Raw genomic sequence first — 25,207 nt, 5'->3', positions numbered from 1 at the left:
CGATCTCTGAGGTCGAATACATATTTCCCACAATTCCCTTTCCTTTCTCTCTCCTCCTGTCGCCCAAGATGGTGAGTGTTTCCTTGATACAATATGCCGGCGCCGGGCCTGGGCTCTATCCGCTGCCATCCTCCTCGGGATTCGGCCGCGCGGGGGTCCCTCCACCGCCCGGAGCGAGGAGAGCCCGCGGGGCCTGGCACAGAGGGCATTGGGCCGGGGTAGACTCCCCGGCGTCCGGGTCGCGGGAGGAGGACCCGGCAAGCGCCGCGCCGCAATGCGGGGCCGGGAGCTGCTGCGGCCCGCAGTCCGCCCCGGGCCGGGGCCTTCGGCGTGGGGTTCTGAGTCCGCCCTTGCTGTTTCTGGGGTCGGACTCCTAAGGGACCCCTGTCCCCGCGTTGGGGTGCAGCGCTGTGGACGGGGCCGTCCCGGCGGTCCGCGTCCTAAAGCTCCGCCCTCAGCCTTTGGGCAGCGCCGAGCAGCAGCGTGGCCGCCCGCTCGTGCAGATGATGTGAAGGAATATTTGCTATCTGAGCAATGGTGAGGACGCCCGAACCACCAAGATCGCTGATGCACGAGCCGGGCGCCGGGCTCGCTGCCGCGCCGCGTGGCCTGAGACTGGGCCCGGCCCCGCCCCGGGGGGTTCGGCGAGCCGAGCCCGGTGCCTCCGGAGGAGCTGGGGGTGGGGTCGGGGGGGAAACGGAGGCTGACGGGGTTTCCTCTGCCCAGCCGAAGGGGAAGAAGGCCAAGGGGAAGAAGGTGGCTCCGGCCCCTGCCGTCGTGAAGAAGCAGGAGGCCAAGAAGGTGGTCAACCCCCTGTTCGAGAAGCGGCCCAAGAACTTCGGCATCGGTGAGTGAGGAGGGGGCGAGACGGCAGGGCCGCCCCGGAGAGCGGCGTTTGTTGACGGGCCAGGCCCTTACCAACGGGACGGGGATGCCCCACTTGCGGCCTTGTGGCTATAAACTGGGCCCCGGTCCTAAGCTGCCCCCTTGGGGGACGGCGGCGGCCGCGTGCAGATGATGTGATGACGTTTGCTCTGCGAGACGTGATGACGCTGAACCACCAAGATCGCTGATGCACCTGCCCCCGCGGCCCCAGGCGGGAAGCAGGTGAGAGCCTCGCTCAGGGCGGCCTTTCCCTCGCAGGACAGGACATCCAGCCCAAAAGGGACCTCACCCGCTTTGTCAAGTGGCCCCGCTACATCCGGCTGCAGCGGCAGAGGGCTATTCTCTACAAGCGGCTGAAAGTGCCGCCCGCCATCAACCAGTTCACCCAGGCCCTGGACCGCCAGACAGGTAGGTGCGGTGGCTCGGAGCCAGCGCTGGGAGGGACTCGGGGTTCCCTGGTTAGTTTCCAGACCCTGAAGGTGGCATAACTGCGGCTTCTTGAAGTGCAACTCACACCTAACGCTTCTTACTCGAAGCGAGGAAGATTAGCACTTAGCCTAGAGCAGCGGTTCTCAACCTGTGGGTCGCGACCCCTTTGGGGGTCGAACAACCCTTTCACAGGGGTTGCCTAAGACCATCGGAAAACACGTATATAATTACATATTGTTTTTGTGATTAATCACTCTGCTTTAATTATGTTCAATGTGTAACAATGAAAATACATCCTGCACATCAGATATTTACATGACGATTCGTAACAGTAGCAAAATTACAGTTATGAAGTAGCAACGAAAATAATGTTATGGTTGGGGGTCACCACAACACGAGGAGCTGTATTAAAGGGTCGCGGCGTTAGGAAGGTTGAGAACCGCTGGCCTGGAGCCTAAGCTGGTGCTTTCTCCCCAGCCACTCAGCTGCTGAAGCTGGCCCACAAGTACAGGCCCGAGACCAAGCAAGAGAAGAAGCAGAGGTTGCTGGCTCGGGCTGAGAAAAAAGCTGCCGGCAAAGGGGACGTTCCCACCAAGAGGCCTCCTGTCCTCCGAGCAGGTGAGTGGGTTTCTCCTTAAAGGGGGGATGGGGGCGGGGGGGCAGGCTGTCAGTGGTTAGGCGTGGCCTTCATCTGCAATCGCTGAAGAGTACATCGAGCCTCTTCACCTCGAGGCACAGCTGGGCCCTGGATGTAGAGCTGCTTTCGTGAACAGCACCCATGCACCCCACTCATGCAGACTGGCTGTGTGTTCTAGGGGTGAACACGGTCACCACCCTGGTGGAGAACAAGAAGGCCCAGCTGGTGGTGATAGCGCACGACGTGGACCCCATTGAGGTACGTGGGCCTCGTGTGAGCGCTGGCTGCTGAACTGAGACTGGGTCTTTATGTCGGTACCTACAGATAAAGCTTAATTCTGAGTCTGACACATTAAGTGGGCTGACAGCTTTTCATTTGAGGACAGTACTGACGAGGGATCCAGCTTATCTTGTGGCTCTTGCAATGATGTGAATTTCTTACTGAATTAATCCTTGAAGTGCAAATACATGAGCTTTTTAACCCTGAGCAATTGCTGCCCAGCTAACTTTTAAATCATCGCTTCTGGTCAGACTACACTCTGAGCTAACGCTGTCTTCCAGCTGGTGGTCTTCCTGCCCGCCCTGTGCCGGAAGATGGGGGTCCCCTACTGCATCATCAAGGGGAAGGCCAGGCTGGGGCGCCTCGTCCACAGGAAGACCTGCACCACCGTCGCCTTCACACAGGTTAACTCGTAAGTATGCAGCTTGGTCCCGAACTCCAAGTGTGCACAGGGGACAGCCTGCTCCCACCCTCCGCTCTGCCCCCCCACCCCCCAGTTCACTTCATCTCTTTGGATTTTATCTTAAAAGAGCAAATGTTCTAGCTTAAAGGAATAAGTATGCATTTATCTGAACCTTTGCCGATGATGGTGACGAATTTCTTCACCTGAATAAACCATGTGGTCATGTTGTGTCTGAGGCAAAAGGCTTGTTGTGTTTGGAGCCAACAAGGCCCCATTTCCGCTCTGGAAGGGCTTGTAGTCTGACCCACATCCCGCCTCCTTAGGGAAGACAAGGGAGCTCTGGCGAAGCTGGTGGAAGCCATCCGGACCAACTACAACGACAGATACGACGAGGTAAGCAGCGCTTTGTGTACAGCGAGGTCTCAGTGAGTCAGGCCTCAGCCAGAGGCCTGCCTGCCTCTTCATGAGCAGTGCCAACCACGAACCGCTGGGCCAGACTGACTTCTGCTCTTGTCCTTGCAGATCCGCCGCCACTGGGGAGGCAACGTCCTGGGTCCAAAGTCGGTGGCTCGCATTGCCAAGCTGGAGAAGGCCAAGGCGAAGGAGCTGGCCACTAAGCTGGGCTAAGTGCACTGTTGCGTTTTCTGTACATAAAAGTAATAAAAATTCTCCTCGACCAGCGTCTTGGTCACTTGGGGTTGAAGGTGATTTATTGCCGGCAAGAAGTCTGGGGTGGTAGCAAGTCCATTTTCAAACCAGGGGCCTTGAACTAACTACTGTGCAAGTTGCTTTGTGTGTGGGTCCATTCAGAAAAAGCTGTCCGAACCTGCTGCTTGGCTGTAGTGTCCTCGAACACTGAACTGAGCCAAGCCTGGGTTTTCTGATCGACCAAGGAACTAGATCACTCAGGTAGCGGCGATTTATTTATACCAATAGCACATGGCCCAGTTAAATCCAATCTGTTGGAATATTTATTCAGTGACTCCCAGGACAGGCTACATCAGTCATCTCGTCACGTGCCAGGAATCCGCCGTAGGAACTTCTTAACCCACAGGTACAACGTGGCCGCACAGAGTCCGTACCTGGGGTTGTAAGAAAGGGTCAGTGAACAGTTGTGAAGGGGAGGGGCCGGAGCGCAGAGGTGGGGACTCACCAGGTGATGATGTACTGCATGTGCTCGTTCCTCAGGGTCACTCTGGTCTGCCCGCCAATGGGTCCTCCAGGGACTGTGCTCTCTGTAGAGACACTGAGTGTTGGCACTGGTCTCCCTCCAGCCACTTGGCCAGCTGCTTCCTTGGGGCCTTGCTAACCATCCATCTCTCTCCCAGAGCCTTTGAACTTGGCCAGCTTCAAGTCACCTCAACAGGACCTTCCACCTGTACCTGGTGTACAGCCCCCCCCCCAACACACACACTAGAGCGCAAACAGGAACTGACTACGGCTTCTCGGCCGGGCGGTCACCACGTACGGAAGTCGGCATCGATGAGAATGGGCTCTGTGCCTGTGAGCGCGGCCATGGCCTCCAGGTCCCGGTAGTACCAGTGGTTCCTTTCTGGGTTGTTCTCCGGGACAAAAGGTTTCCTGGTCTCGGTCAGCCTTACCATCCCAACCAGGTCCACTTCTCCCTCAATCTAAAAAAGAGAGGGTGTCCCTCAGGGCACAGCAGAGAAGGGCTCCCAGAGCCCTGCTCACCTGGGGGAACAGGTGCCCCCCCCCCCCCCCCCCTTACCTGGCCTTTTTTCCTAGAGTCAGGATTCAGTTTCTTCCTGGGGACAAACCCTCTGTTCACCAGGATGCTCATCCTAGATGGGGAAAGCGCGCGGTTTCAGGCGGGAAAGGGTTTGGAGAGATGATCGCTGTTGGCTCCTGCGTGTTCAGGAACTGGCACTGCCAGGGCGGGTCTAAAGCAGGACAGTGGAGACAGGCTGTGTGCCTCTGGGGAGGTCTTCCTATGCCCGTGTCCTGACTGGTAAGAGCCACCAACCCCTGGATGGGGAGCCAGGGTTGTCCCTCACATCCCCCCCCCCCCCCCCATCTTCCTTGTGCCACACCTGCAACATGCAACCAGTGATGCCCACCAGGGCCTGGGTTCAGGCTCCCTCCCTGAAGGACTGGGTGCAGCAGCCTGTGCCAGCCTCCAATCTCCCCTTCTAACCAGGGAGACTAGAGGGGCAGCTGCTAGAGACCAATGGGCCCATCCCCGACCTAACCAGGAGGCTGTGGTGACAGAGCCCCCAGGGTTTCATTTGTCCGTTGACATTGGGGGGGCTGCTCTATTGCACTGCCCCTTCTGTGCTGTCCCTCCCTTCACTCCAAGTCCCGCCCAAACAGTGCCTTGGGACACCTTCCCTGAGCTGGCTCCCTCCAGAGTTCCTGGCACTATCCCTTCATGCTGCGCCATCATTTAATGAAGTGGCCACTGGACAGACCGTTCTCGCTTCCCTTTCAGAGCGGACAGGAGTTGTGCAGTGATAAGCTAAATCGGGTCCTCAAAATTTTTAAACCAGGCTAGTTCACTGTCCCTCAGACCGTTGGAGGGCCGGACTATAGTTTAAAAAAAACTGAACAAATTCCTATGCACACGGCACATATCTTATTTTGAAGTAAAAAAAATGGGAACAAATACAATATTTGTATTTGCATGTGGCCCACGGGCCGCAGTTCGAGGATCCCTGAGCTAAATGAATCAGCTTCATGTCCAGGCTACAAATTCAAACTCTTGATGGAATCAAACCTAGTTCCCCGGGGTTGGGGGTTGAGAAGGGAAGATGAAGAGCTGCCCTGTCCACATCTGCCAGGCTCCCTGCGTGTCACTCACCCCAGGTCGGTGCAGTGGAAAGGGGTGATGACGTGGGCCCCGCTCTGGGCCGAGGAGGAGAGCCGGCCCGCCTCCCGGGCCTCCCGCTCCGGGTCCACCATGGTCCGGGGCATCATGTACAGCTCCTTGGAGTGGTCAAAGTGCCCCCTGACCTTCACCGGCCTGTACTCCAGGTTTCTCAGCTCCATGGGGCTGCACGGGAGGGGACAAGTGCAGCTGAAGCCAAACAGTTTGGGAGGAAGAGAAACCCTCAGGGCTGCAAACCACAGAGCCCACCGCAGCCCGAGGTGACGGGGTGATGAGTGGGACGGCTGGGTGATGGGAGTGCCCGCTACAGGGAAGCTGACCCCTCGGGTGTCGAGTGGGAACGGCTCTGTGCTGCCCCACAGTCCACGTTTTCATGAGAAGCCAGAAGGGGGACTCCTCATAGACTTGATCAGTGTGGCTAAAACCCCCTGCGAGCATCGGTTTGCGCCCCTAAATGGAGGCTTTGTTGAATATAGCCGTTCCTCTAGGCAGTAGCATCATTTGGGGCATTTTCAAAATACCACGAAGACGTGACAATGCCTGCTCTCGCCCTCCAGCTAAGCGTTACTGCTTTAGGGGGCCATGAGCACAGGTTTTTCTATAATTCAGGCAGCTTCCCAAGGGCGATCACGTCAGCAAGAACCCAGCAGGACCACCCATCCCAAGGGCGCCCATCTGAGGGCCAGGACCCCAAGCAGAAGCAGCTCCACTGCTGAGCAGTGCGAGGAGCCCCAGGCTGCAGCCCCGCACTCACTCTGCGGGCAGAGGGACAGGCTCAGCCATAATTCTAGACTCCAGCTCCGAGATCAGCTTCAGCTTCCACTTGCGACGCTGGACCTACGGAAACAGCATAAGCTCAAGCAGACGGCAGCGGGCCAAGGGCTCAGAGCCACAAGAGCTAGAGGCCAGTCCTACCTGCCACGTCCCCAGGCCAAAGGCAGTCACCGGAATGAGAAGCAGGAACCACTGGAGAAAGGAGTCGTCCTCTGCTTTTGTGGCAGGCGCTTCTGCTGCGGAGCTGCCGCACCTGCTGGGCCTCCAGGCCAGACCTAGGGAGTTTCACACTGGCCTGGGGTCGCAAGCCCCGGAGGAGCACATGGGGGTACAGGTGGGGGTACAGGGGGGACGGGCCCACAACCTGCAGCCAGGAGCCAGCGCAGCACCTGCGTCCAGCCCAGCTCCCAGCCCAGGGCCCTGCACGTGGCACTCAGTGGATGTTTACTGACTGAACCAGACCCAGGGCTCAGTCGTGGCTCTGCCACCCACCATGACCGGGTAATTCGTGGCACCACCTCACGCCTCTCCCGCGGGAGGACGCTGTGATGTATATGCCACTGTGGTCTGAAGAGACAGAAATGTGACAGACTCGGGACAGTGCTTCACAGAGCTCTCCTAACTGCTTTGCCTTTTCTTTATTTTTCCAGTTAAAAGACAAAATTTATTTACAAGGTTACAGAGGTAGAAGTGAGCCAGCTGGGTTGCCTAAGCTCAGGCGTGCTCCGGGGAGGGAGAGATTTTTTTAAAAAAATTACTTGCTGATTTAAGGGAGGAAGAGGGAGAACCATCAATCCGCTGTTTTACTTGTGCACGCATTCGCTGGCTGACTTTTGTATGTACCGACCAGGGATCGAACCCTCAGTCTTGGCATATCCAGAGGATGCCATAACCGCCCGAGCTGCGCGCAGGGCCAGCCCTGCGTTCTCATTGCTCATAAATGCAAAGACGGAACAATATACACAGAAGGTGCATTTAAGCTCGCGGAGGGGCCTCTGGGGGGTAGAAAGGCCGGCCTGGGCGGCAGCGTGGGAAGCACCCTCCTGGGTGCACAGCCCTGCGCGCGCGGTCACCCCGCCTGCCGTCCAGGGGCAGCACGCAGACTGCTGAGCAGACGAGCTTTCCTTCAGGGTCCCAGACACCTGGTTGCAGACTCGGGTTGGACCTCCCTCCTGAGGCCGAGGCGCGGTTAGTTGACGTCTCCGGCCGCGCGTGTAACACGGCCGCCCCGCACGCAGCCGGGCTCCGGCAGGAGGCACGGAGTCTGACACCGGCGATCGGAGCTCATCTCCGCGCCCCCAGAGCCCCGCCCCGAGCAGCGCGGGGGGCGCTTCCCACGGCGCACCTGGGCGAGTCCTCACCTGCGCGCGAGGAGACCGCGGGGACGCTCCTCCAGACGGCGAGGGCCGGGGCCTGCGGAGACGCGAGGGGCTGGCTGAGCTCACCGGCCCGGGGCGCCCTCCCGCCCCCCGCCTTCCCGGCCGCCCGGCCGCCCGGCCGCCCGCGCCTCTCCTCCCGCTCACCGGCCCCGCGCCCGCTGCGCGCAGCACCTGCCCCAGCAACCGCGCCGCCGCCATCGCCCCGCCGGCCCTCCCGGGGTCGGGCCACGTTAGCTTCCGGGGCACCGCCAAGCCCCGCCCCCGGCCCACGTGGTCCGAGCGACGCCGGGCTTCCAGGTCCCTCCGCTGCTCAGCCATGAGCGAGCCGCCGTCCGAGGTGCGCGCCTTCCTGCGTGAGCACCCCAGCCTGCGGCTGCAGCCCGGCGCCCGCAAGGTGCGCGGCCGAGCCGACTGCCCCGGGACCCCCTGACCGGAGCCGACTGCACCGGGACCCCCTGAGCGTCCCCGGGACCCCCTGACCGGAGCCGACTGCCCTGGGACCCCTGACTACCCCGCCTCCCTGCCTGCCCCCGGGACCCCTTCACCGCCCGCCCCCCGACTTCCCCCGGGACCCCCTCAATGCCCCGCCCCCCGACTGCCCAGGGACCCCCTCAATGCCCCGCCCCCCGACTGCCCAGGGACCCTCACCGCCGCCTCCCCCGCAGGTGAAGTGCGCTCTGACGGGCCACGAGCTGCCCTGCCGCCTGCCCGAGCTCCAGGTCTACACCAGCGGCAGGAAGTACCGGCGGCTGGCCCGCGCCTCCCCTGCCTTCGACTACGCGGAGTTGGAGCCGCACATCGTGCCCAGCACCAAGAACCCGTGCGTGGCCGGGGCGGAGCCGGGGCCGGGTGGGGGCGGCCTGGCACCGCCGGGACCCGGGCGGGACCGTTCCGGCCGGTCACGGGCCGCTGCTGGGCGGGAGACTCCACATGCCCGGCCTCTTCCCGCGGGGCGCCCACCTGCCTAGGAGCTGGGGGCCGGGCTGCCCGGGAGCCGGGAGCCGGGAGCCGGGAGCTGGGAGTCACCTCCGAGTCCAGGCGAGGCCCGCCCCTGCTGAGGTTGTTTGCTTTTGTGTAAACCTGGGCCTGTTTGCTTCCTAGGGGACGGCGAACGCTGGGGGTTGGTCCCCTGAGGTTCTGGCCGAGGCCAGGCTCACATTTGTGCTTTAAAGGAGAACTTTGATTTAGCCGAGGGCGTGTGGTTGTCAGAAATAGCGACGAGGAAGCGGCGATGGCCTGGTGGGCACTCGTTCATGAACTTGACCGCCGAGTCCCCCGCGTGCATTCTCACAGCAGAGCAATCGGGGGGCTGGCCAGGCCACACCCAAGCAAAGGGCGAGGCCAGGTCCGTGTGGACCAGCTCAGGAGCTTGTAAGAACCGGGATACCCAGACCACACCCTAGACGCCCCCTCCGCAGGCAGCCTCTGGGGTGATCTGAGGCTGGAGAGCAGATCTGACTCCTTGCTGGTGAACTGTCCCTGCGAACAGCTCCCTCTGCCCCGTAGGCACCAGCTCTTCTGCAAGCTCACCCTGCGGCACATCAACAAGGCCCCGGAGCACGTGCTGCGGCACACGCAGGGCCGGCGCTACCAGAGAGCTCTGTGTAAATGTAAGTGTGTGCGTGTGTGTGTGTGTGGGGGGGGGGGGGGGACACAGCTGCCCGGGTCACAGTGCTTGGGGGCATGCCTGCCCTCCCCAGCACGAGCACCCCTCGAGGGCAGAAGTGGTCTGGGCCAGTGGTGGGCAAACTCATTAGTCAACAGAGCCAAATATCAACAGTACAATGATTGAAATTTCTTTTGAGAGCCAAATTTTTTAAACTTAAACTATATAGGTAGGTACATTGTTATTAACTTAATTAGGGTAGTCCTAAGGCTTAGGAAGAGCCACACTCAAGGGGCCAGAGAGCCACATGTGGCTCGAGAGCCGCAGTTTGCCGACCACAGGTCTGGGCCATTCCGTGGCGGTGCTTGGTGGATTGCCCCGCACCCTGAAGAAGGGTGCAAAGCAGGAAGCCGCTTCCCAGAACAGTGCGTCCTCACTCATCGCCCTCGGCAGGTTCAGTTGATCTAAACTAGAGTTAAGTTCCTGCGGCATCTCGTCCATGTTACAGCGAAGCGACGTTGTTGGAAGACCTGCCGCAGTGATGGCAGGTGGTGCTGAGTGCTGTGAGGGAGGGAGGGTGCTGGCAGCCAGGAGGGCCGGCCTGACTCAGGAGGCCGAGACAGGGGCATGCGGAGCGGGAAGAGGACAGGATCTGGGCCAGGTCCAAGGCTGGGCGTGGGAGGCCCCGAAGGACCTGCCTTCGTTGTGCCATCACGCACTGTAGGGTGAGAAAGGTGGGTAGGGGCCAGAGCACAGAGGGTCTTGGAGGCCGTGGTCAGGAGCACGTGCAGCTGGATGCACTGAAAGGGTTAAAGCAGGGACTGGCGTGACCCCTGCGTCTCCATCCCTGTTCCTCTGAGGAGTGGAAGGGGAGTGGGTGCCTGCAGTCATCCAGGTGAATGGAGAGGTGGCGGGGTTCCCCTTGGGTCACCAGGTGTGGGCAGGGAGGATGGAACGCCGTGGACAGGTTTTAACTTGGGGGTGGGGTTGCTAGATGAGGAGTGAGGGGCAGGAATAAACCGATTCCCAAGCTCCCACGTTTCCGACTTGAGAACCGGTAGGTGAAGTTAGGAGAGGGGTCTGAATAGGCTTTGGGGGAAATTGAAAGTGAAACTCCAGCACTTTAAGGGGGAGGTGTGGCAGGGACCAGCACTCAGGTGATGCAAATCACTGACACATGTGGCATTTGCATCCACGGAGCCAGTTGAGAAGGGACAGGGTGGGGCCTGGGTACCAAGGCGCCCTGGGAAGGTGAGGAGGAACCAGGTGTCGGGCAGAGAGGAATGGGTGGACTCTTATCAGATGTCAGCCCAGGGGAGGCCAGGCAGCTGGGTGGCGAGGCGGGGACAGCCAGGCTGGAGCGGGGCAGGGGCCGCAGCCGGAGGCGGGGAAGGAGGGCCGGCAGGGCAGTCAGGTGGGATCGATGGGAAGACAGGAGGAGGCTCTCCAGCTTCCCGTGCAGCGTGAGGCTGCCCTCCCCTGAGGGCAAGAGGAGGCTCGCTTCCCACCCATCTCTGGCCCCGAAAAGCCTACGCAGGCACGGGAAGGGCTCAGTCCTCTGGTCGTGGGCAGCTGCTGCCCGGGGGCAGGAGGAGCTGGGGGTTGGGCTGGTTCCCTATCAGTGAGCGAGTCACTACGATGCTGAACCCTGATCACCCTGAACGGCGGGCGGAGAGAGCATGGGGAGGCTATTGCATGGGGCGAGGGCGCCTGGCCAAGGGGGCCGAGGAGATGCCCTGTGGGGGTTCGGGTCGTGCCAGCCTGGAGTGGGTGGCAGAGATGGAGGGGATCGGGTCGTGGAGGTGGTCAGAAGTGGGCAGTGACCCCAGCAGGGCTCGTCCACCCCATGGATGGCGACAGGAGTTGGGGGAAGTGAGAGTCAGGCTCCTGTCACCACCTACCCCCCCGGGGGGCTGCACTGCACTGGGGAGGCCTGTGCTGATGGAGGGCCTGTGAGTCCTCTGTGCAGGGAGGACAGTGACTCCAGCCTCGTTCCTGCCCCTGGCTCCGGCCAAAGGTCAACAGGGGGCGCCGATTCCACTGAGCCACCATGCCTGCAGAGGGCTTGCCTCCTGGTGACAGGCTGGCATGGTTTCCAGGTCAGGTGCCCTGGGGCTCCTGCAGCCTGGCGGGCCCGGCCAGAGGCGGGTGCTCATGCCCAGTAGATCTGTGCCCTCTTGTCGTCGGCCACACCCCTGCTGGCCTTTCCTGTCCTGGTACGAACTGAGCTGGTGGCCTTTCTCTGCCACCGCTGATGTGTGCCTAGTGGGTGAGGCACAGGGCTCAGAGGATGGGAGGCGAGGAGAGAGCCGTGCTCTGCTGGCCTGTCTGCAGATGCAGAGTGTCAGAAGCAGGGCGTGGAGTATGTGCCCGCCTGCCTCCTGCACAAGAGGAGGAGGAGGGAAGACCAGATGGACAGTGACAGGCCACCCCGCCGGAGACCAGCCTTCTGGGAGCCCGAGTCCAGCGATGGTGACGGCACGGCCCCGAGTGACAGTGATGACAGCATGGCAGACCTGTACCCGCGTAAGCAGGACCGTGCTCCCTGCTCCCCCCCTCCTCCCTCGTACTCCCCCTGGCTGTCCTGTCCATTTCCAGCAGCAGGTGGCCCTGGCCCGCTCCCTTCTCCACGTGCCCCTTAGCCCCATGCACAGGCGGTGACCTTAACCTAGATCCCTCTTCCTTCCAGCCGAGCTGTTCACGAAAAAGGACCTGGCAGGGGCCGAGCACAGGGACAGTGCTGATGACTTTCTGACCGATGAAGACGAGAGGCCAAGGCCCCCGAGAGCAGAGGGCGCTGGGGACGGAGAGGGGAGGGGCGGGGCCCGGGAGCTGGCCCTCAAGCGCAGGAAGGTGAGTGGTGCCTCCGGGCTGCTAACAGGGCAGCAGTGTCCTCTGCGAGGTTTCCGTTTCCCTAGAAAAATAAGACCGCCCTCTGCAGGTCACACCCCAAGCTCATGGCACATGCGAGCGAGGAGCCAGGGCTGCTCTGACGGGGCGGGGAGCTTTGCGTCTGCACCTGCGGGAGCCCGGCTGCCCGGACAGGTGCCCGAGTGCAGCACAGGAGCTGAGAGAGGGCCCAATAGACACCACCCTGAGCCTGTGCGGAAGGGGCGGGGCTAGAGGAGGTCAGGGGGCTAGAAGAGGTCAAGGTCTGCGTTTGGGGGTTTGCAGTGCTGCCGTGGATGAGCCGGCAGCTGTGAGGGAAACTGGGCAGAGCGGACCTAGGGGTTTCCAGCTGAAACCTCGCCTGTGGGCGGGGCAGGCTGACTGACACCCGCTCACCTGGGGCCTCACTGGAACTCTGTCCCCGCCACAGAAGCAGTCGGGCTCATCAAAGAAGTTCAAAAGCCGTCACCGCAAGCCGAAGCGCATCAGCTCTTCCAAGCAGGCGGGTTAATAAACGTTTGCCCGAGACCGCGCAGCCTGAGTCCTTGGCGTTTGCACCCCGCGTCCTCCCAGCCGGTGGGGCGTCCTGGGGTTTCTCCATCCACTCCTCTGGCTGCCCCAGGAACAGGGTTGGGTCGTCCCCCCGGGGCCCTGGGGGGAGAGTCCTGTGTGGACAGGGCTGAGTGGTCCTCATGTGGCATCTGAGAGCCTGGCTCGGCCCACCCACCTGGACGGCACCGAGGGTCACACTGTACAACAAATGCCATTGTTTATTTTGATGTTTCCAAAATCAAAACGTTTCCAAACACAACTAAGATATAAAATACAGCATAAAGTGAGATCGATACCTATTTCCCACATAACGCAAAAAATTGTCAGAAATCGTTTTGCCAAAACCAATTGGTAGATTATTTTTCGCTCCTCCCGCAAAGGCATAGGTCTACAGGGCCCAGGCGCTAGCCTGCTCTGGCGGGGAGGCGGGGACGGGAGTGACCACTGCATCACGGGGTAGACACAACAGAGGTCTCAGCAGTCAGGGAGGTGCCCTACTAGATGCAGCTTGGCTGAGGGTGCCACTCGATGGGGCTGTCACTCAAGGGGGCTGCCAGGATGTGTTAAGGGGGAGGGAATGTGGACCAAGAGACCACGTGGCCCAGGTTGAGTCAGAAAGTGAAGAAACACCTCCGTGTAGTGAGCGTCCGAGTGACGGGGAATAGACACGCCCTTCAGCCTGGCTTTGCCTAACACCAGGATGAGCCTTCACTCTGGGTGGGGGTGAAATGGTTCGCCATCACCCCCTTGGTCAGGTGGGTCCAGGCTGCAGAGCCAGAGGGGCAAGAGGCAGCCTCCTCCCCACAAAGCCTGTGGGCGCGGGGCTCCCCTCACCTGGCTCAGGGCTGGCCCTCAGGCCCGCACACCTCGCTGAAGACCAGGGAGCCAAGCCCCGAGGCCAGGCTGTCTGCCCCGAAGGATCTGGGGCAAGGACAGCGGGAGGCAGAGACACGTGTCCCAACTCCCCTGGAGCCTTCGCTGGGATGGGCCTGGCGGAGGACAGGAAGCGCTCACCCCCATGAAGAGAAACACAGTGTAAGGCAATGTTAGAAAACTTTAAATACAGGAGTCAGATCCAATCGGTAAGGCATCACAAATCAGTAAAAAGTAATCTGGGCCGTGTGCAGCATAGCAAACAGACGTCTGAGCAAGCAGCAGCCCCGGGAGACGGAAGCCGTGGCCGTGCAGCCTGGGGTCATCCCTCAGCCAGGGAAGACCCAGGCAGCCTCCAGGGCTCAGCCCAGCTCAGCGAGGCTGCGGAAGGTTGAGTGTGAGGTAACTGGTCTGCAAGCTGGGGCGGCCGGCCAACCTGCAGACGTGCAGTGGGCGTGGGTGGGTGGGTGCGAGGGCTTCTACTATCCGTCCCCACTGAGCCACGAAAGCTCCCGGGGGATGGCCCCATATAAACTGCACAGGGTGACCCCATATAAACTAAGCAGTGACTCACCGTGAACAGGGCCCCTCTGATGCTGCCTCGCTCTCTGGGGGTTGCTCCTCTAATCTCTCACTGTCCTTGCAAGTGTGACACTGCAAGGCAGCGCCCTGGCACCTCGGGGCGCTTCTGAACCAGGGAGCGGCCAGTGGCTCTGACGTGCCGGGCCACCCACAATCACTTAGTTTTAGCTAAAAACGTAAACTTATAAAAAAAAATAAGAGGGAGACTGCTTTGAATGATACACAGATGTATCTGCTCAGAGTACAGCTTGAAGGCCCCCACCACCCACAAAAGAACAAAACCAGGACAGAGGCCGCAACCCACCCGGCTGCTCTCGCCGCGCGGCCAAGGCCTGGCCGTGGGGAGGGAGGAGCCAGGCGGCCGCTGGCTGGTCAGACAGCAGGTGGGTGCAGAGCAGTCAGCCGTCGCTCTCGGGGCTGCAGAGGTCTCACACATCTGTGCCCACCCAGGCAGGGGGAAGGGGACGAGAATGCGGCAGTTTGTCGATCGGATCGACCCCGAACCAGTCCTCGCCGGCCACAGGGAAGGTGTTACCACTCTTTCTTCTTCTCGTCCATGGAGACGCCCCCGGGGCCCAGAGCCACCACCAGCAGCAAGCCGCCGATCACCGACATGGTCTGGAAGAAGTCGTACTTGAGGAAGTCGTGCATGGGCTTGTAGACGGGGATGGTCCAGAAGGCGTTGAAATACACGTTGATGGCGAACAGCCAGACGACAAGAGTCAAGGCGGCCAGCTTGGTCTTAAAGCCAATGGCCACTAGAATCATTAGCGCTGTGCCCACGATGTTCTGGAGGATCTGCAGAGGGGACAGTAAGAGACTCAAATGGGAGGAAGAAGGGACGGTCAGGTGCTGGGGCGAAGGGACTGGGGTGTGCGGAGGCCGCTAATGCTCGGGGCTGTGACGGTGGGATGGTGACAGGTGGGGCTGTGACTGTGGGATGGTGACAGGTGGGGCTGTGACTGTGGGATGGTGACAGGTGGGGCTGTGACTGGGATGGTGACAGGTGGGACTGTGATGGTGGGACTGTGACTGTGGGATGGTGACAGGTGGGACTGTGACGGTGGGATGGTGACAGGTGGGATGGTGACAGGTGGGGCTATGACTGTGGGATGGTGACAGGTGGGGCTGTGACTGTGGGATGGTGACAGGTGGGGCTGTGACAGTGGGGCTGTGACTGTGGGATGGTGACAGGTGGGGCTGTGACTGGGATGGTGACAGGTGGGACTGACTGTGGGATGGTGACAGGTGGGGCTGTGATGGTGGGACTGTGACGGTGGGATGGTGACAGGTGGGGCTGTGACTGTGGGATGGTGACAGGTGGGACTGTGACTGTGGGATAGTGACAGGTGGGGCTATGACTGTGGGATGGTGACAGGTGGGGCTGTGACTGTGGGATGGTGACAGGTGGGGCTGTGACAGTGGGGCTGTGACTGTGGGATGGTGACAGGTGGGGCTGTGACTGGGATGGTGACAGGTGGGACTGACTGTGGGATGGTGACAGGTGGGGCTGTGATGGTGGGACTGTGACGGTGGGATGGTGACAGGTGGGGCTGTGACTGTGGGATGGTGACAGGTGGGACTGTGACTGTGGGATAGTGACAGGTGGGACTGTGACTGGGATGGTGACAGGTGGGACTGACTGTGGGATGGTGACAGGTGGGGCTGTGATGGTGGTGGGACTGTGACTGTGGGATGGTGACAGGTGGGGCTGTGATGGTGGGACTGTGACTGTGGGATGGTGACAGGTGGGGCTGTGACAGTGGGATGAGAAGGGGGCTGGGGCAGATGAAGCAGCGCTCAGCACAGGCCGAGGTCTCCCAAGCCGCTCAAGTTGGAGCCCAGGGGCCTCCACGCCGGGACGGCCGGGCGTTCCTGGGAACCTCGCCAGGCAGGGCGCACGCTCGGTAACAAAGACCTGCTCTGTAAACTCCAGGGGGACAAAGCCAGAACCTTCTTCAACTCTGCACGCCCAACACCTGGCTCACAAAGGTCATGAGATAAAGGTGAGGAAGGAGGAGCCTGGGAGGACTGGCACCAGGACTCTCCAGCGAGGTCCACGAGGCTGGACTTCATTTGTTCGGAGGCAGGTTCTGGGCACATAAGAACCTGACAGTTTGTTCTTTAATAGGATCAAAAGCCTCGGCCTTCGTGGCCTTGGGCTCTGCTTCGTCCACACCAGGGCAGGGGCAGGGCAGGGGCAGGGCAGGGGCGAGGCAGGGGCAGGGCAGGGGCGAGGCGAGCAGGACTCACGGAGAAGAAGCTGGCGTCGAAGTGAAGGAGGGTCATGAACATCAGCACCAGCAGGACCCGGCCTCCCAGCTGCATGTACTGCTTGGGGGAGCTCTCGCGCATGGTGGGGACGCCCGCGAACATGCTCTTCCCCTCCGAGCGGGACTCCGCCAGGAGCAGCAGCAAGCCCCCGCCCAGGGCCAGGTTCCTGAGGGAGACGTCAGGCAGCGCTCAGGCCCAGGCCGAGGGCCGCCAGACCAGCCGGGAGACCTCGGCCCTGCCCCCTCTGCAGACCAAGCGGACTCGGCCTGAAGACACATCCGTGTCTGTGCACTAGACAGCGGCCGTCGCCAGAGCACGCCCGGAACCTTCACTGCTGAGCAGCTGGCTCCTGTGAGCAGCGGTTCCACTGGGACCCTCCTCTCCCTCGTGAAACCCGGGTCAGGAGAGGCAACTGCGTGCTCACGTGTCCTGAGGGCCCCGGGTGGTGGTGAAGGCTCTGCCAACACCTACCACAGAGTCTAAGGAGCACAGTCTTGACCCCAGAAGTTGACTCAATGGACAGTACAGCACCGAGGTTAGATGGGAGGAGGTAGGGTGACCCCTCCAACCAGACACACGTACCTCATCAAAAACTTCAAGTCCCATAAAATGCTGTAGGCGATCGTCTGAGGGGACAGAGGGCAGAGAAAAGGTGAGTGTCAGCATTTCCAAGCACCTGCTTTTCTACCGAATGGATAGCATGAGGCCAGTTTTTAAACCTAAGATACACAAAACCGCTGCAGGACTCCAGGACAGCTCCGAGGCCAAGCTCGGCTCAGTGCCCCAGAGCTGCGCCCCTGGTATGCCCCGGAGAACAGGGCGGACCTGAGACCACGGACCCAGAGCACAGGTGGGTGTTGAAGACCGCACCCGAGTAGCTAGGCAGCCTTAATGAAGGAAATGACAAGAATGGGGTCCTGGCGGCAGCCAGCCTGGTGACTTCCACCCTGGTCAAGGCAAACCCAGGCAAGGGCCAGCCCGGATGGCCGTCCGCTTCTCCTGCGTTTGCCTTGAGGAAAACTGAGCCCGTTCTCGGGAAGGAGTTCTAGGGCGACTCCTCGAAAGGCCTTTCGAGAGGCTCTGCTCCAACCCAAGCAAGAAGGCAAGGCCCCACCCGGTTACCGGCAGCCGTGGTTCCTGGGCGAGACCCCGCCCGCCCGCCCCGTTTACCTGCAGCGCGATGATGCCGAAGAGCCCGAAGCAGGCGTGCTGCACGAAGTTCCTACTCAGCACCAGGATGCAGCCCGCTGGAAGGAGAAGGCGCGGGTCAGGGGCGACGGGTGAAGGGCCCCTGCCACAGTGGCTGCTGCCTCACCCGGCCTCAGGTGCAGCAGCAGCTCAACTACCTGCCACAGGCAAAAATCCAGGCGTGGGAGGGGGAAGGGCAGGCAGGCACCCCACGCCGCCAGCGGGACCGCCATCACAAGCCCTGCAGCACCCGCAGGACAGGCGGGAAGTGCAAGGTCCGGCCCTGCATGTACAGGGCTGAGGCTGCCACCAGGAGCAGAAGCGAGGCCCAAGGCCGACGTGAGCTGCGCGAGGCCTCGTCTCTCCCTTCTCCTTCCCTGATTTACCCTTCCAGACACCAGGGCTGCTCACTGCCGGCTCCTCACTGCCCCAGCTCACTGCATCTGCTCTGGGAACGCAGACACGGGGCTGCCCCTTCCTTCAGGAAGCCCCCAGCAGTCCCCGGGGCTGACCCCTGCTGTCAGCGAGGGAGCCACTTACTCAGCTGTCCGAGCAGGTTGAGGAGCACGAAGGTGGAGGCCACCAGGTAGCCACAGCCCCAGGTGCTGTCGATGTAGTCCCGCTGCTCGCCCCACTGGAACCACATGCGCACGCCGTCCTCCAGGAAGGTGCTGATCAGGCAGAGGCGCGCCACGTGCGGGAGGTACTGCTTCGTGACTCGGAGGAACTGTCGGGCCACAGACATCCCGGTGAGGGGCTGCGGCAGAGCCCCCGGCCCGCCAGGCGCTTCTTGGGCGCCGTGCGTGGGACTCTCAGCACCTGCTCCCAGCATGTCGTGTGGGCACACGAGAACCTGCACAAGTTCCCGGCAGCCTAGACCCCGCCAGGTGACAGTGTGACACTCTGCTATGACTATCATCTCAGCAGACAGGTGCAGTGGCACCTACGCTGTCCCACAAGAACTGCCCCAAGACACGGCCTCTAATCTCAGGCAAGGGCATCAGCCAGTTAGGGTCCTGCGGGGAGAGGGGCTCGCCCAGGTCGGTGCCCACGCCACCCAGCCACCCTGGCGGTGCTCAGAGCCCCTCCAGCCGGAAGAGAGCTGAGCGTGCTCTTGAGACGAGAGTCCGCGTAGGTTCCGGCCAGGGTCCCAGGCCTGGAGGGCCTCGCTGTGGGCCAGCAGGAAGCTCACGCATGCACGCACACCCACCCAGCCTCTCCGGGGCAGTGGGAGGGAAGGCCCGGCTCTGGCCCACGGTGTGCAGTCAGGACCACAGGGCACCTCCCAGCCTTACCCTCCCGAGAGCTCAAGGTCGGGCCTGGGCACGCGTGTGCGCACAACTGTGAATAAACCCTGAACCTGGGGGTCCTTAGGCCAAAGCACATTACAAACACGCTAACAAATGGGATGGCCCGCTGGTCCAACAGCAAGGAGACTCAAGTGTCAAATCACTGGCCCATGCAGAGAGAGGCCCATTTGTAACTCCCCCGCTCCATGCTAGCCGTGCCATTTATTTTTATTTATCTTTTTAAAACTTTTAATATATATATATTATTTTTTTTCTAAATTGATTTCAGAGAGGAAGGGAGAGGGAGAGATAGAAACATCAGTGATGAAACAGAATCATTGATTGGCTGCCTCCTGCACGCCCCCTACTGAGGATGGAGCCCGCAACAGCAGGCATGTGCCCTTGACCAGAATCGAACCCGGGACCCTTCAGTCCGCAGGCCGATGCTCTATCCACTGCCACACCGGCCAGGGCATTTATGATGGCTGATTGGGAGACCAGCACATGTGGAAACTGAGGTACAAACGTCACCAGGTGTTCCCAGTGCACATTCTCTTACCGACGCGAGAGGCTGAGATAGGAAGGGACGGATTTGCCAGGGCGCTGATAACACAGCAGGAACCCGGGGAGACCGGGCCCACCCACAGGAGTGATGTGTCAGCAAGCGAGAGTCTAAAGGGCATCCCTGAGCCTGGCCTCACGGGTCCATCAGATTAATGCCACAGCCCCTCTGAGGCTGATTAAACCTATTGTGGGACTAAACCAGGGGTGGGCAAACTTTTTGACTCGAGGGCCACAATGGGTTCTTAAACTGGACCGGAGGGCCGGAACAGAAGCATGGATGGAGTGTTTGTGTGAACTAATATAAATTCAAAGTAAACATCATTACATAAAAGGGTACGGTCTTTTTTTTTTTTTTTTTTAGTTTTATTCATTTCAAACGGGCCGGATCCGGCCCGCGGGCCGTAGTTTGCCCACGGCTGGACTAAACGAAGGTGCATCCGTGAGCATGTCTTAATTTTGGCATTTTGGAGAGTTGCTTCATAGTGCTAGAAAGTGCTAAAGCTCCCATCGCAGTTAATGGCCTCTGGATGTTTAGTTTCGTTCATCAGCTTCGGCTCGTGAGCACAGAGAAGCTTCCTCACCTGGAAGGGGGGGGGGGGTGGGGGGGAGAAGGCTTGTGTCCCTTCTCTTCCCACCTACTGAGCTTGACCCCAAACTGTCAATTCCGCACACGTTTGCCCAGCCTTTCACCCCACTGAAGTGGTGGCAGAGGTCACAGGATGGACAGACAGCCTAGCAGGCGTGGGACATGACCACGGGCCGATGCTGAGGCCTGGGTCCTCCTCCTGGCTCCACTACCCACCAGCCGGTGCACTGTGTGACCAGGGACAAACCGAGTTACTTTGGGGGTGGGAGATGGGGAGGCGGTGTCTGTGCTACCCTTCTACAAAGTGAGGGCAGCTGGACTAAAGGTCGCTAAGGTTCACTCCGACTTTAATAAGCAGGACAGGAGAAAAGAGCCTGCTAAAGAAGAGGTCCCAAGTACTCCCACGTAAATTTTGAGGTGCATGTAGAGAACAAACACAGGGTGCAGGTACACTTGGTGTAAACACACACACCGCATCAGATCAGGGGGTTCGGGGACCGCTGACGCCATACGCCCTCCCATTTCTGCCTCACGGCCCACATGCTCCTGAAATGCCCAGCAACGGTGCAGTCACCCCCAGCGCCGAGCAGACAGACCTCCTGGGCTCTGAGAGGAGCCCCGGCAACGGCACGGCCTCACCTGATGTTCAGCCTGGGAGAAGCCCGGCGAGGCGGGGCCGACTCAGGGACTGGAGCCTGGTGGGACCCCAGGCTGGGAAGTGACCCCGAAAGGCAGCACAGGGACCAACATCAGCGGTGCTGACTGGCCTCCCAGTTGGGCTGTGGTCTGAGCCGTCCCACACGGGCGGGCGCCGCAGCCCACGAGGCAAACGGAGGCTGGCTCAGCCTCCGTGGTGAGTCTGCACTCTTAATTTGAGTGTCTGGGTCAAGAGGATTAAAGAGCAGAGAGAACCTTCCCTCCAGACACGTAATCACTCCTCCCCCCGCAGACACCGTGGAGACGGCCGTCTCCTCGCGCTGGGCAGGCGCAGCCCCCCAGGTATTCTCGCGCTGAACGAGGCTGCTACCTGACTTCCCAAGGGAAGCGGCCTGGGTGAAGGCGACCCCGTGTTACAGGCCGGCTGGCTCAGAGCCCGTCAACGGCAGCCTCTAGTGACACCTGCTTGGACTGGGCACGAAGGAAAAACCGTTTCATAACAGAGACCAGACCCATTTTCATCTTATTTCCTACATGTGTTTTGGTCACCAGGGTTCAGACTTGGCCACGGAGCCCACACCATGCTGCCCTGGACAGTCCCAAGTCAGTGTCCCCGGGAGAGCAGAGCAGAGCGGGCACCAAGCATCGGGCAGCACCGAGGTCGGGCTGTCACCTGCCCGTGCTCCCTACGTCGCTGTTGGGCCTGAGGGCCAGGGGCTGCTCTTGGGAGGGAGTCGGGACGCTGCTGGAGGCAGACGGCGGGGAGAGCCTGCGGTGGGGGGGGACGACGACGACAGTCAGTTACAGGATCCCAGACCCTCACAACCGCCCGCCTTACCAGCTCTCACCTACACGTCCCTGAAAATGAGCCAGTGGCGGAGACTTTCCTCTGCTGAGCCAGGCGGTGCGGGAGTTCAGGGACTCCCGCGTGCCTGCCCACCGTGACCCCCAACTCCCAGCCAGCCTAGCCTCCCCGAGTGCTGCTCCCAGGCTTCGTGCTACACCTGAGGGACGGGAAGGTGTCACTGGCCCTCAGCTGGAGATGGGCCGGCTTTCTCTACTCAGCATCCAGGTGTGACAAAGAGCCTGCCTAACCCTAGAAGAGCAGCCACAGGGAAGCCTCACGAACCAGTCTCCCCATGTCCCACCCCTCGCTCCCGGTGGCTCCCTTAGTCTCTAAAGACAGGTGAGCAGGGCAGAGTGCTCCCTCTGTCCTCCCCCCACTCCTGATGGCCCGGGGCACGTAGCCCGGCAGGAGGAAAATGCTCAGGACCCACACCCATGGCACCCCAAGCGGTTCATCCGGAGCCTGACACCGGCTGTGCCGGATCAGAGTCCTAAAGGCCACGCTCGCTACCCAACGCCTGACCAGAGGCCAAGGGGGCTCCTGGGTGACAGCTCCCAGCACTGGCTGTCACGCCAGAGGACAGGTAAGAAGGCCAGGCCACACTGGAGCACAGGCCCCGGGACGAGCCAGCAGCAGGCTCACTGCGCGCCGCCACTCCGCTACGGGACCGTGCACTCACGTGGCGCTCTGTGCGCTGGCAGCGAGGACCGGGGAGCAGGACGGAATCTGGATGCTGAGCTCACGAGGCTCCCAGTGCCCAGCCTCAGCGCAGAGAGCTCGCTCAGCACTTCCCCAGGCCTGGCCCCTGGGAGCAGGAGGACACTGTCCCTGCTGCCAGAGCAAGGAGCCCGATGCCAGAGGGACGGCTCAGGAGGAGCCTGCCAGCGGAACCAATCAGCCGGCGCACCGTGCTGGCCTCTGCAGACCCAAAGGGGAGGTCACCATACTGCCGAGCGGCAAGGAGCCCAGACCTGGGGAGCAAGACACGGACTCAACCTCCAGCCACGTGTGCCGTGCAAGACCACAGCACGCCGTCTCCACGTGGAAGTGGAGGCACCACGGCCAACCTCACCCGGTCCGGAGGTGACAGGGCGACGTGTGTGGAGGACCTGGCCCGCGCTGGCGTAGTTCAAGGGTGGGTATTACCAGAGGACACACGGGCCTCTGGGGTCCCACGCTCAGCAGCCCCCTTCCGGGCACATCCTGTCACCACCTGCTTGCGTCCGCTTTCTGAGGACAAGGTTACAGGGAAACAGGTGTGTCACACTATCTGATCAGTGGCTGCGTGATTTCCCTGTTCCCTGCAGACTCGGCCGCTTTCATTTTTAAGGCCTGATTCCGCCCCGTTGGCAGCGCTACTTGACTGCGTGGATGAATGTTAAACCCCAGCTCGGCCAGATCTGCATCGGAAGCCGTGACTTTGCTCTGCACCCTGCTCTCCGCCCACGTCCGCCTGCGCCCGCCTGCCGTGGCAGGAGAGGCTCCTGACTTTGGTTTTGAAGAGCACAGGCCCTCTGCCCTCCTGCCATCGGCACCCCGTGCCATCGCCACTGCGGCCCAGCGCCCAGCCTGGTAAACTGACAGCAGGGGGCCGCGCTGCGGGACAGGGCCCTGGCCCACTTGGGTTTGGGCAGCCGGCCTCATCCCTGCGCTGTGCCAGGCCTCGCCTTCCTTCCCACAGGAACTCGAGGCCGGCCCGGCCCGACCCGGCCCCTCCGGACCTTCCTGGGTCCCAGGTCCCGCTTAACGAGATGCGGGGAAGGAGGGGGTGGAGGAGAGCTGACCCTTTGGGTTGGCAGCGTTGGCAGCGGCGCCACCCAGACATTTTATCTATTAAGCCGATTGGGTTGTGAAACTCACTTGCAAAACCAGGGCCTCCCGGCTGAAGAGCCCCGTGTGCGAGCTCCCCGTCCCCCCGTCCCCCCGGGGGTTCCCCATGGCGTTCACCAGCCCCCTTCCCGCGAGGGGCCCACGTTTAAGTTGTGTCAGCGCACAAACCGCCACCGTGGGAAAAACTCCTCCTCCCGGTTGAGACCCCCCCCCCCACCATTGGTCTTAAATGCTCGGGTCACAGGAACAGGGCGACCCAATTCCGAGGCTACACTAGAGGGTGTCACCACCCCTGGGGCAACGGGAAGCCCTTCAGGGACCACAAAACACTCGCTTGTTTGCTTTGTTTTGTTCTGAAATCCCACGCTCGAGCCTTCCAGGACCCGCCCCCCCCCTCCGCCCCCCCCAGCACCCGGGCAGGTGAAGCCTCAGCCTCGATACTGAACCCCGAACCCCGAAGGGCCGCACGCGGGCAGGTGAACCAGGGCCAGGCGGCAGCGGACCCCGATCTGCCCGCGGGAGAGGCTGCCAATCCTAGTGACGGGCACGCGGGCCCACAGCGCACCATCCCTCCCGCTTTCTGCCAAGCAGATCGGCCCAGTGGGGGGCGCCGTCCCCTCCTTGCGGGGACCCCAGGCTGTGCCCTCCGGGGAGGGGAAGGCCCTCCTCCCAGGTGTGTGCTCAGAGAGACGCCCATTCCACCCGGCGGGGCAGAGTCCAGGGAGGGAGACCAGGGTCAAAGGGACCCCAGGGCGGCCACACGTCTGGGAGATAAAGGGAAGGGGCTGCGCTTTCTGGAGTTGGGGTGCACACCAGGGCGCCCCCTTTCCTCCCGGAGGACCCCCACACCTCCAGGCTGACCAGCCGTCCACGATCCCAGCTGCCACCCCGCCCCCTACGGGCGCCCCGGGAAGGGAAAGGCGTGCGGAGCCCCCCGCCCGCCGGGGTGGAGGACGCTCCCCGGGCCCCCGGCGCTCCGGCCGCTTCTGGGGGGCGCGGAGGCGGCCTCACACCCCTCCTTCCAGGAAGGCCCGGGCCGGCTGGGGGACGGTCGCCGAGCTGGGTGCGAAGCGGGGCCCGAGATCACACCGGCCGCGGCGGGGCGGCGGCGAGGGGCAGGCGGGCCCGGAGGCCGGGCGTGGGGGTCGCAGGCCGGACGGGCAACGCGCCCGGGGGGAGGCCGCGGTGGGGGAGGGGGCGCGACCTGCGTGGGGCCGGAGGGCTGCGGGTGCGGCTCGGGGCGGCCCCGTGGGGCTCGGGGCCCGGGCGGAGGCTGGGGGGCGCGGGGCCCGGGAGAGGAGGGGGCCCGCGGGGGGGGGGGGGTCGGGCGGGGAGGCCGCCGGGCCGCAGGCCGCACCTGGTCGGCGAAGTCCTCGGCCGTGCCCATCAGGTCGTTCTGGCCCATGGCGGCGGCGGGAGGCTCAGCTCGCTCGCTCGCTCGCTCGCTCGGCGTTCGGCCCGTCGGCGCCCGCGCCCGTTGCGGCCTCCACAGGAAGTGCCCGGCGGCCGGCCTCGCTCCTCTCGGCGGCTCCAGCGGCTGCCACGTAGGCCAAGCCTTAAAGGGGCCGCGCCGCGGGGCCCGCCCCGGCCGCGCCTTAAAGGGGCCTCGCACGGCCCGCAGTTGCGCCGCCCGGCGCGCTCGAGGCTCCACCCACCGCGCTCGTAGGCCCCGCCCACGCAACGCTCGGTCCCGCCCACCGCGCATCCACCCGGGCGGCCCCTCCAGGCCCCGCCCATCGCGCTCAAGGCTCCACCCAGCACGAGATTTAAAGCGGCCAGGCCCTGGGGGGCCTGCTCGCCAGAGGGGCGCTACGGGTACCGTTAGGGCTCGGAGGGTCA

The 25,207-nt window shown here is 62.1% G+C and overlaps 4 protein-coding genes and 4 non-coding genes across 11 annotated transcripts; 6 read left to right on the top strand and 2 right to left on the bottom strand.

Moving 5' to 3' along the window:
• The first annotated feature begins 3 nt into the window (after window positions 1-3).
• On the top strand, window positions 4-3,324 carry RPL7A (ribosomal protein L7a). 2 transcript variants are annotated; one of them, XM_070430349.1, is made up of 8 exons: window positions 4-71; window positions 727-847; window positions 1,144-1,293; window positions 1,792-1,932; window positions 2,130-2,209; window positions 2,512-2,642; window positions 2,957-3,026; window positions 3,156-3,324. In XM_070430349.1, the coding sequence occupies exons 1-8, from the start codon at window positions 69-71 to the stop codon at window positions 3,258-3,260; spliced, it is 801 nt and encodes a 266-aa protein (XP_070286450.1). In that variant the 5' UTR covers window positions 4-68; the 3' UTR covers window positions 3,261-3,324. The 2 variants fall into 2 exon arrangements, with proteins under 2 accessions (XP_070286450.1, XP_070286451.1); XM_070430350.1 differs by lacking the exon at window positions 4-71 and adding an exon at window positions 519-537.
• On the top strand, window positions 499-572 carry LOC139021314 (small nucleolar RNA SNORD24). Its single transcript, XR_011473437.1, has one exon. It is a non-coding gene; the product is annotated as a small nucleolar RNA SNORD24 (small nucleolar RNA).
• LOC139021315 (small nucleolar RNA SNORD24) lies at window positions 1,010-1,077 on the top strand. Its single transcript, XR_011473438.1, has one exon. It is a non-coding gene; the product is annotated as a small nucleolar RNA SNORD24 (small nucleolar RNA).
• On the top strand, window positions 2,370-2,442 carry LOC139021308 (small nucleolar RNA SNORD36). The gene has a single exon (XR_011473431.1). It is a non-coding gene; the product is annotated as a small nucleolar RNA SNORD36 (small nucleolar RNA).
• On the top strand, window positions 2,808-2,874 carry LOC139021309 (small nucleolar RNA SNORD36). Its single transcript, XR_011473432.1, has one exon. It is a non-coding gene; the product is annotated as a small nucleolar RNA SNORD36 (small nucleolar RNA).
• A 262-nt stretch (window positions 3,325-3,586) lies between the features above and the next one.
• SURF1 (SURF1 cytochrome c oxidase assembly factor) lies at window positions 3,587-7,848 on the bottom strand. Of its 2 annotated transcripts, none has more exons than XM_070430345.1 (9): window positions 7,776-7,848; window positions 7,614-7,665; window positions 6,394-6,527; window positions 6,233-6,315; window positions 5,452-5,643; window positions 4,363-4,435; window positions 4,102-4,264; window positions 3,787-3,868; window positions 3,587-3,715 (listed from the first exon to the last, which is right to left on the bottom strand). In XM_070430345.1, the coding sequence occupies exons 1-9, from the start codon at window positions 7,827-7,829 to the stop codon at window positions 3,646-3,648; spliced, it is 903 nt and encodes a 300-aa protein (XP_070286446.1). In that variant the 5' UTR covers window positions 7,830-7,848; the 3' UTR covers window positions 3,587-3,645. The 2 variants fall into 2 exon arrangements, with proteins under 2 accessions (XP_070286446.1, XP_070286447.1); XM_070430346.1 differs by having other exon boundaries at window positions 7,803-7,830.
• A 69-nt stretch (window positions 7,849-7,917) lies between these two features.
• Window positions 7,918-12,654, top strand: SURF2 (surfeit 2). Of its 2 annotated transcripts, none has more exons than XM_070430352.1 (6): window positions 7,918-8,025; window positions 8,297-8,451; window positions 9,138-9,241; window positions 11,572-11,763; window positions 11,927-12,090; window positions 12,560-12,654. In XM_070430352.1, exons 1-6 carry the CDS (start codon window positions 7,948-7,950, stop codon window positions 12,635-12,637), a joined length of 771 nt encoding a protein of 256 aa, XP_070286453.1. In that variant the 5' UTR covers window positions 7,918-7,947; the 3' UTR covers window positions 12,638-12,654. The 2 variants fall into 2 exon arrangements, with proteins under 2 accessions (XP_070286453.1, XP_070286452.1); XM_070430351.1 differs by having other exon boundaries at window positions 12,557-12,654.
• A 224-nt stretch (window positions 12,655-12,878) lies between these two features.
• SURF4 (surfeit 4) lies at window positions 12,879-24,906 on the bottom strand. The gene is made up of 6 exons (XM_070430347.1): window positions 24,726-24,906; window positions 18,136-18,322; window positions 17,578-17,654; window positions 16,990-17,033; window positions 16,387-16,573; window positions 12,879-14,931 (listed from the first exon to the last, which is right to left on the bottom strand). The coding sequence occupies exons 1-6, from the start codon at window positions 24,771-24,773 to the stop codon at window positions 14,665-14,667; spliced, it is 810 nt and encodes a 269-aa protein (XP_070286448.1). The 5' UTR covers window positions 24,774-24,906; the 3' UTR covers window positions 12,879-14,664.
• Window positions 24,907-25,207: the final 301 nt, after the last annotated feature.

Source organism: Myotis yumanensis, unplaced genomic scaffold, assembly GCF_028538775.1.
Source record: "Myotis yumanensis isolate MYYU_CA2020_CCGP unplaced genomic scaffold, mMyoYum1.0.hap1 SCAF_12, whole genome shotgun sequence".
Taxonomy (NCBI): Eukaryota; Metazoa; Chordata; class Mammalia; order Chiroptera; family Vespertilionidae; genus Myotis; species Myotis yumanensis.
The sequence above is the reverse complement of the archived record's forward strand: the minus strand, read 5'-3'. Positions and strand labels throughout refer to the sequence as shown.

Coding starts and splice junctions, on each gene's coding strand:
- RPL7A (XM_070430349.1), top strand. Junction 848..1,143: donor GCCCAAGAACTTCGGCATCG/GTGAGTGAGGAG, acceptor TTTCCCTCGCAG/GACAGGACATCCAGCCCAAA. Junction 1,933..2,129: donor GCCTCCTGTCCTCCGAGCAG/GTGAGTGGGTTT, acceptor TGTGTGTTCTAG/GGGTGAACACGGTCACCACC.
- SURF4 (XM_070430347.1), bottom strand. CDS start 24,773: ATGGGCCAGAACGACCTGATGGGCACGGCCGAGGACTTCGCCGACCAG. Junction 17,655..18,135: donor CAACCTGCTCGGACAGCTGA/GTAAGTGGCTCC, acceptor TTCTCCTTCCAG/CGGGCTGCATCCTGGTGCTG. Junction 14,932..16,386: donor TCGACGCCAGCTTCTTCTCC/GTGAGTCCTGCT, acceptor TCCCCTCTGCAG/ATCCTCCAGAACATCGTGGG.
- SURF2 (XM_070430351.1), top strand. CDS start 7,948: ATGAGCGAGCCGCCGTCCGAGGTGCGCGCCTTCCTGCGTGAGCACCCC. Junction 9,242..11,571: donor CCAGAGAGCTCTGTGTAAAT/GTAAGTGTGTGC, acceptor GCCTGTCTGCAG/ATGCAGAGTGTCAGAAGCAG. Junction 12,091..12,556: donor TGGCCCTCAAGCGCAGGAAG/GTGAGTGGTGCC, acceptor TCCCCGCCACAG/AAGCAGTCGGGCTCATCAAA.
- SURF1 (XM_070430345.1), bottom strand. CDS start 7,829: ATGGCGGCGGCGCGGTTGCTGGGGCAGGTGCTGCGCGCAGCGGGCGCG. Junction 5,644..6,232: donor CCTGTCCCTCTGCCCGCAGA/GTGAGTGCGGGG, acceptor CCTCCCGTGCAG/CCCCATGGAGCTGAGAAACC. Junction 4,265..4,362: donor ACTCTAGGAAAAAAGGCCAG/GTAAGGGGGGGG, acceptor TCTCTTTTTTAG/ATTGAGGGAGAAGTGGACCT.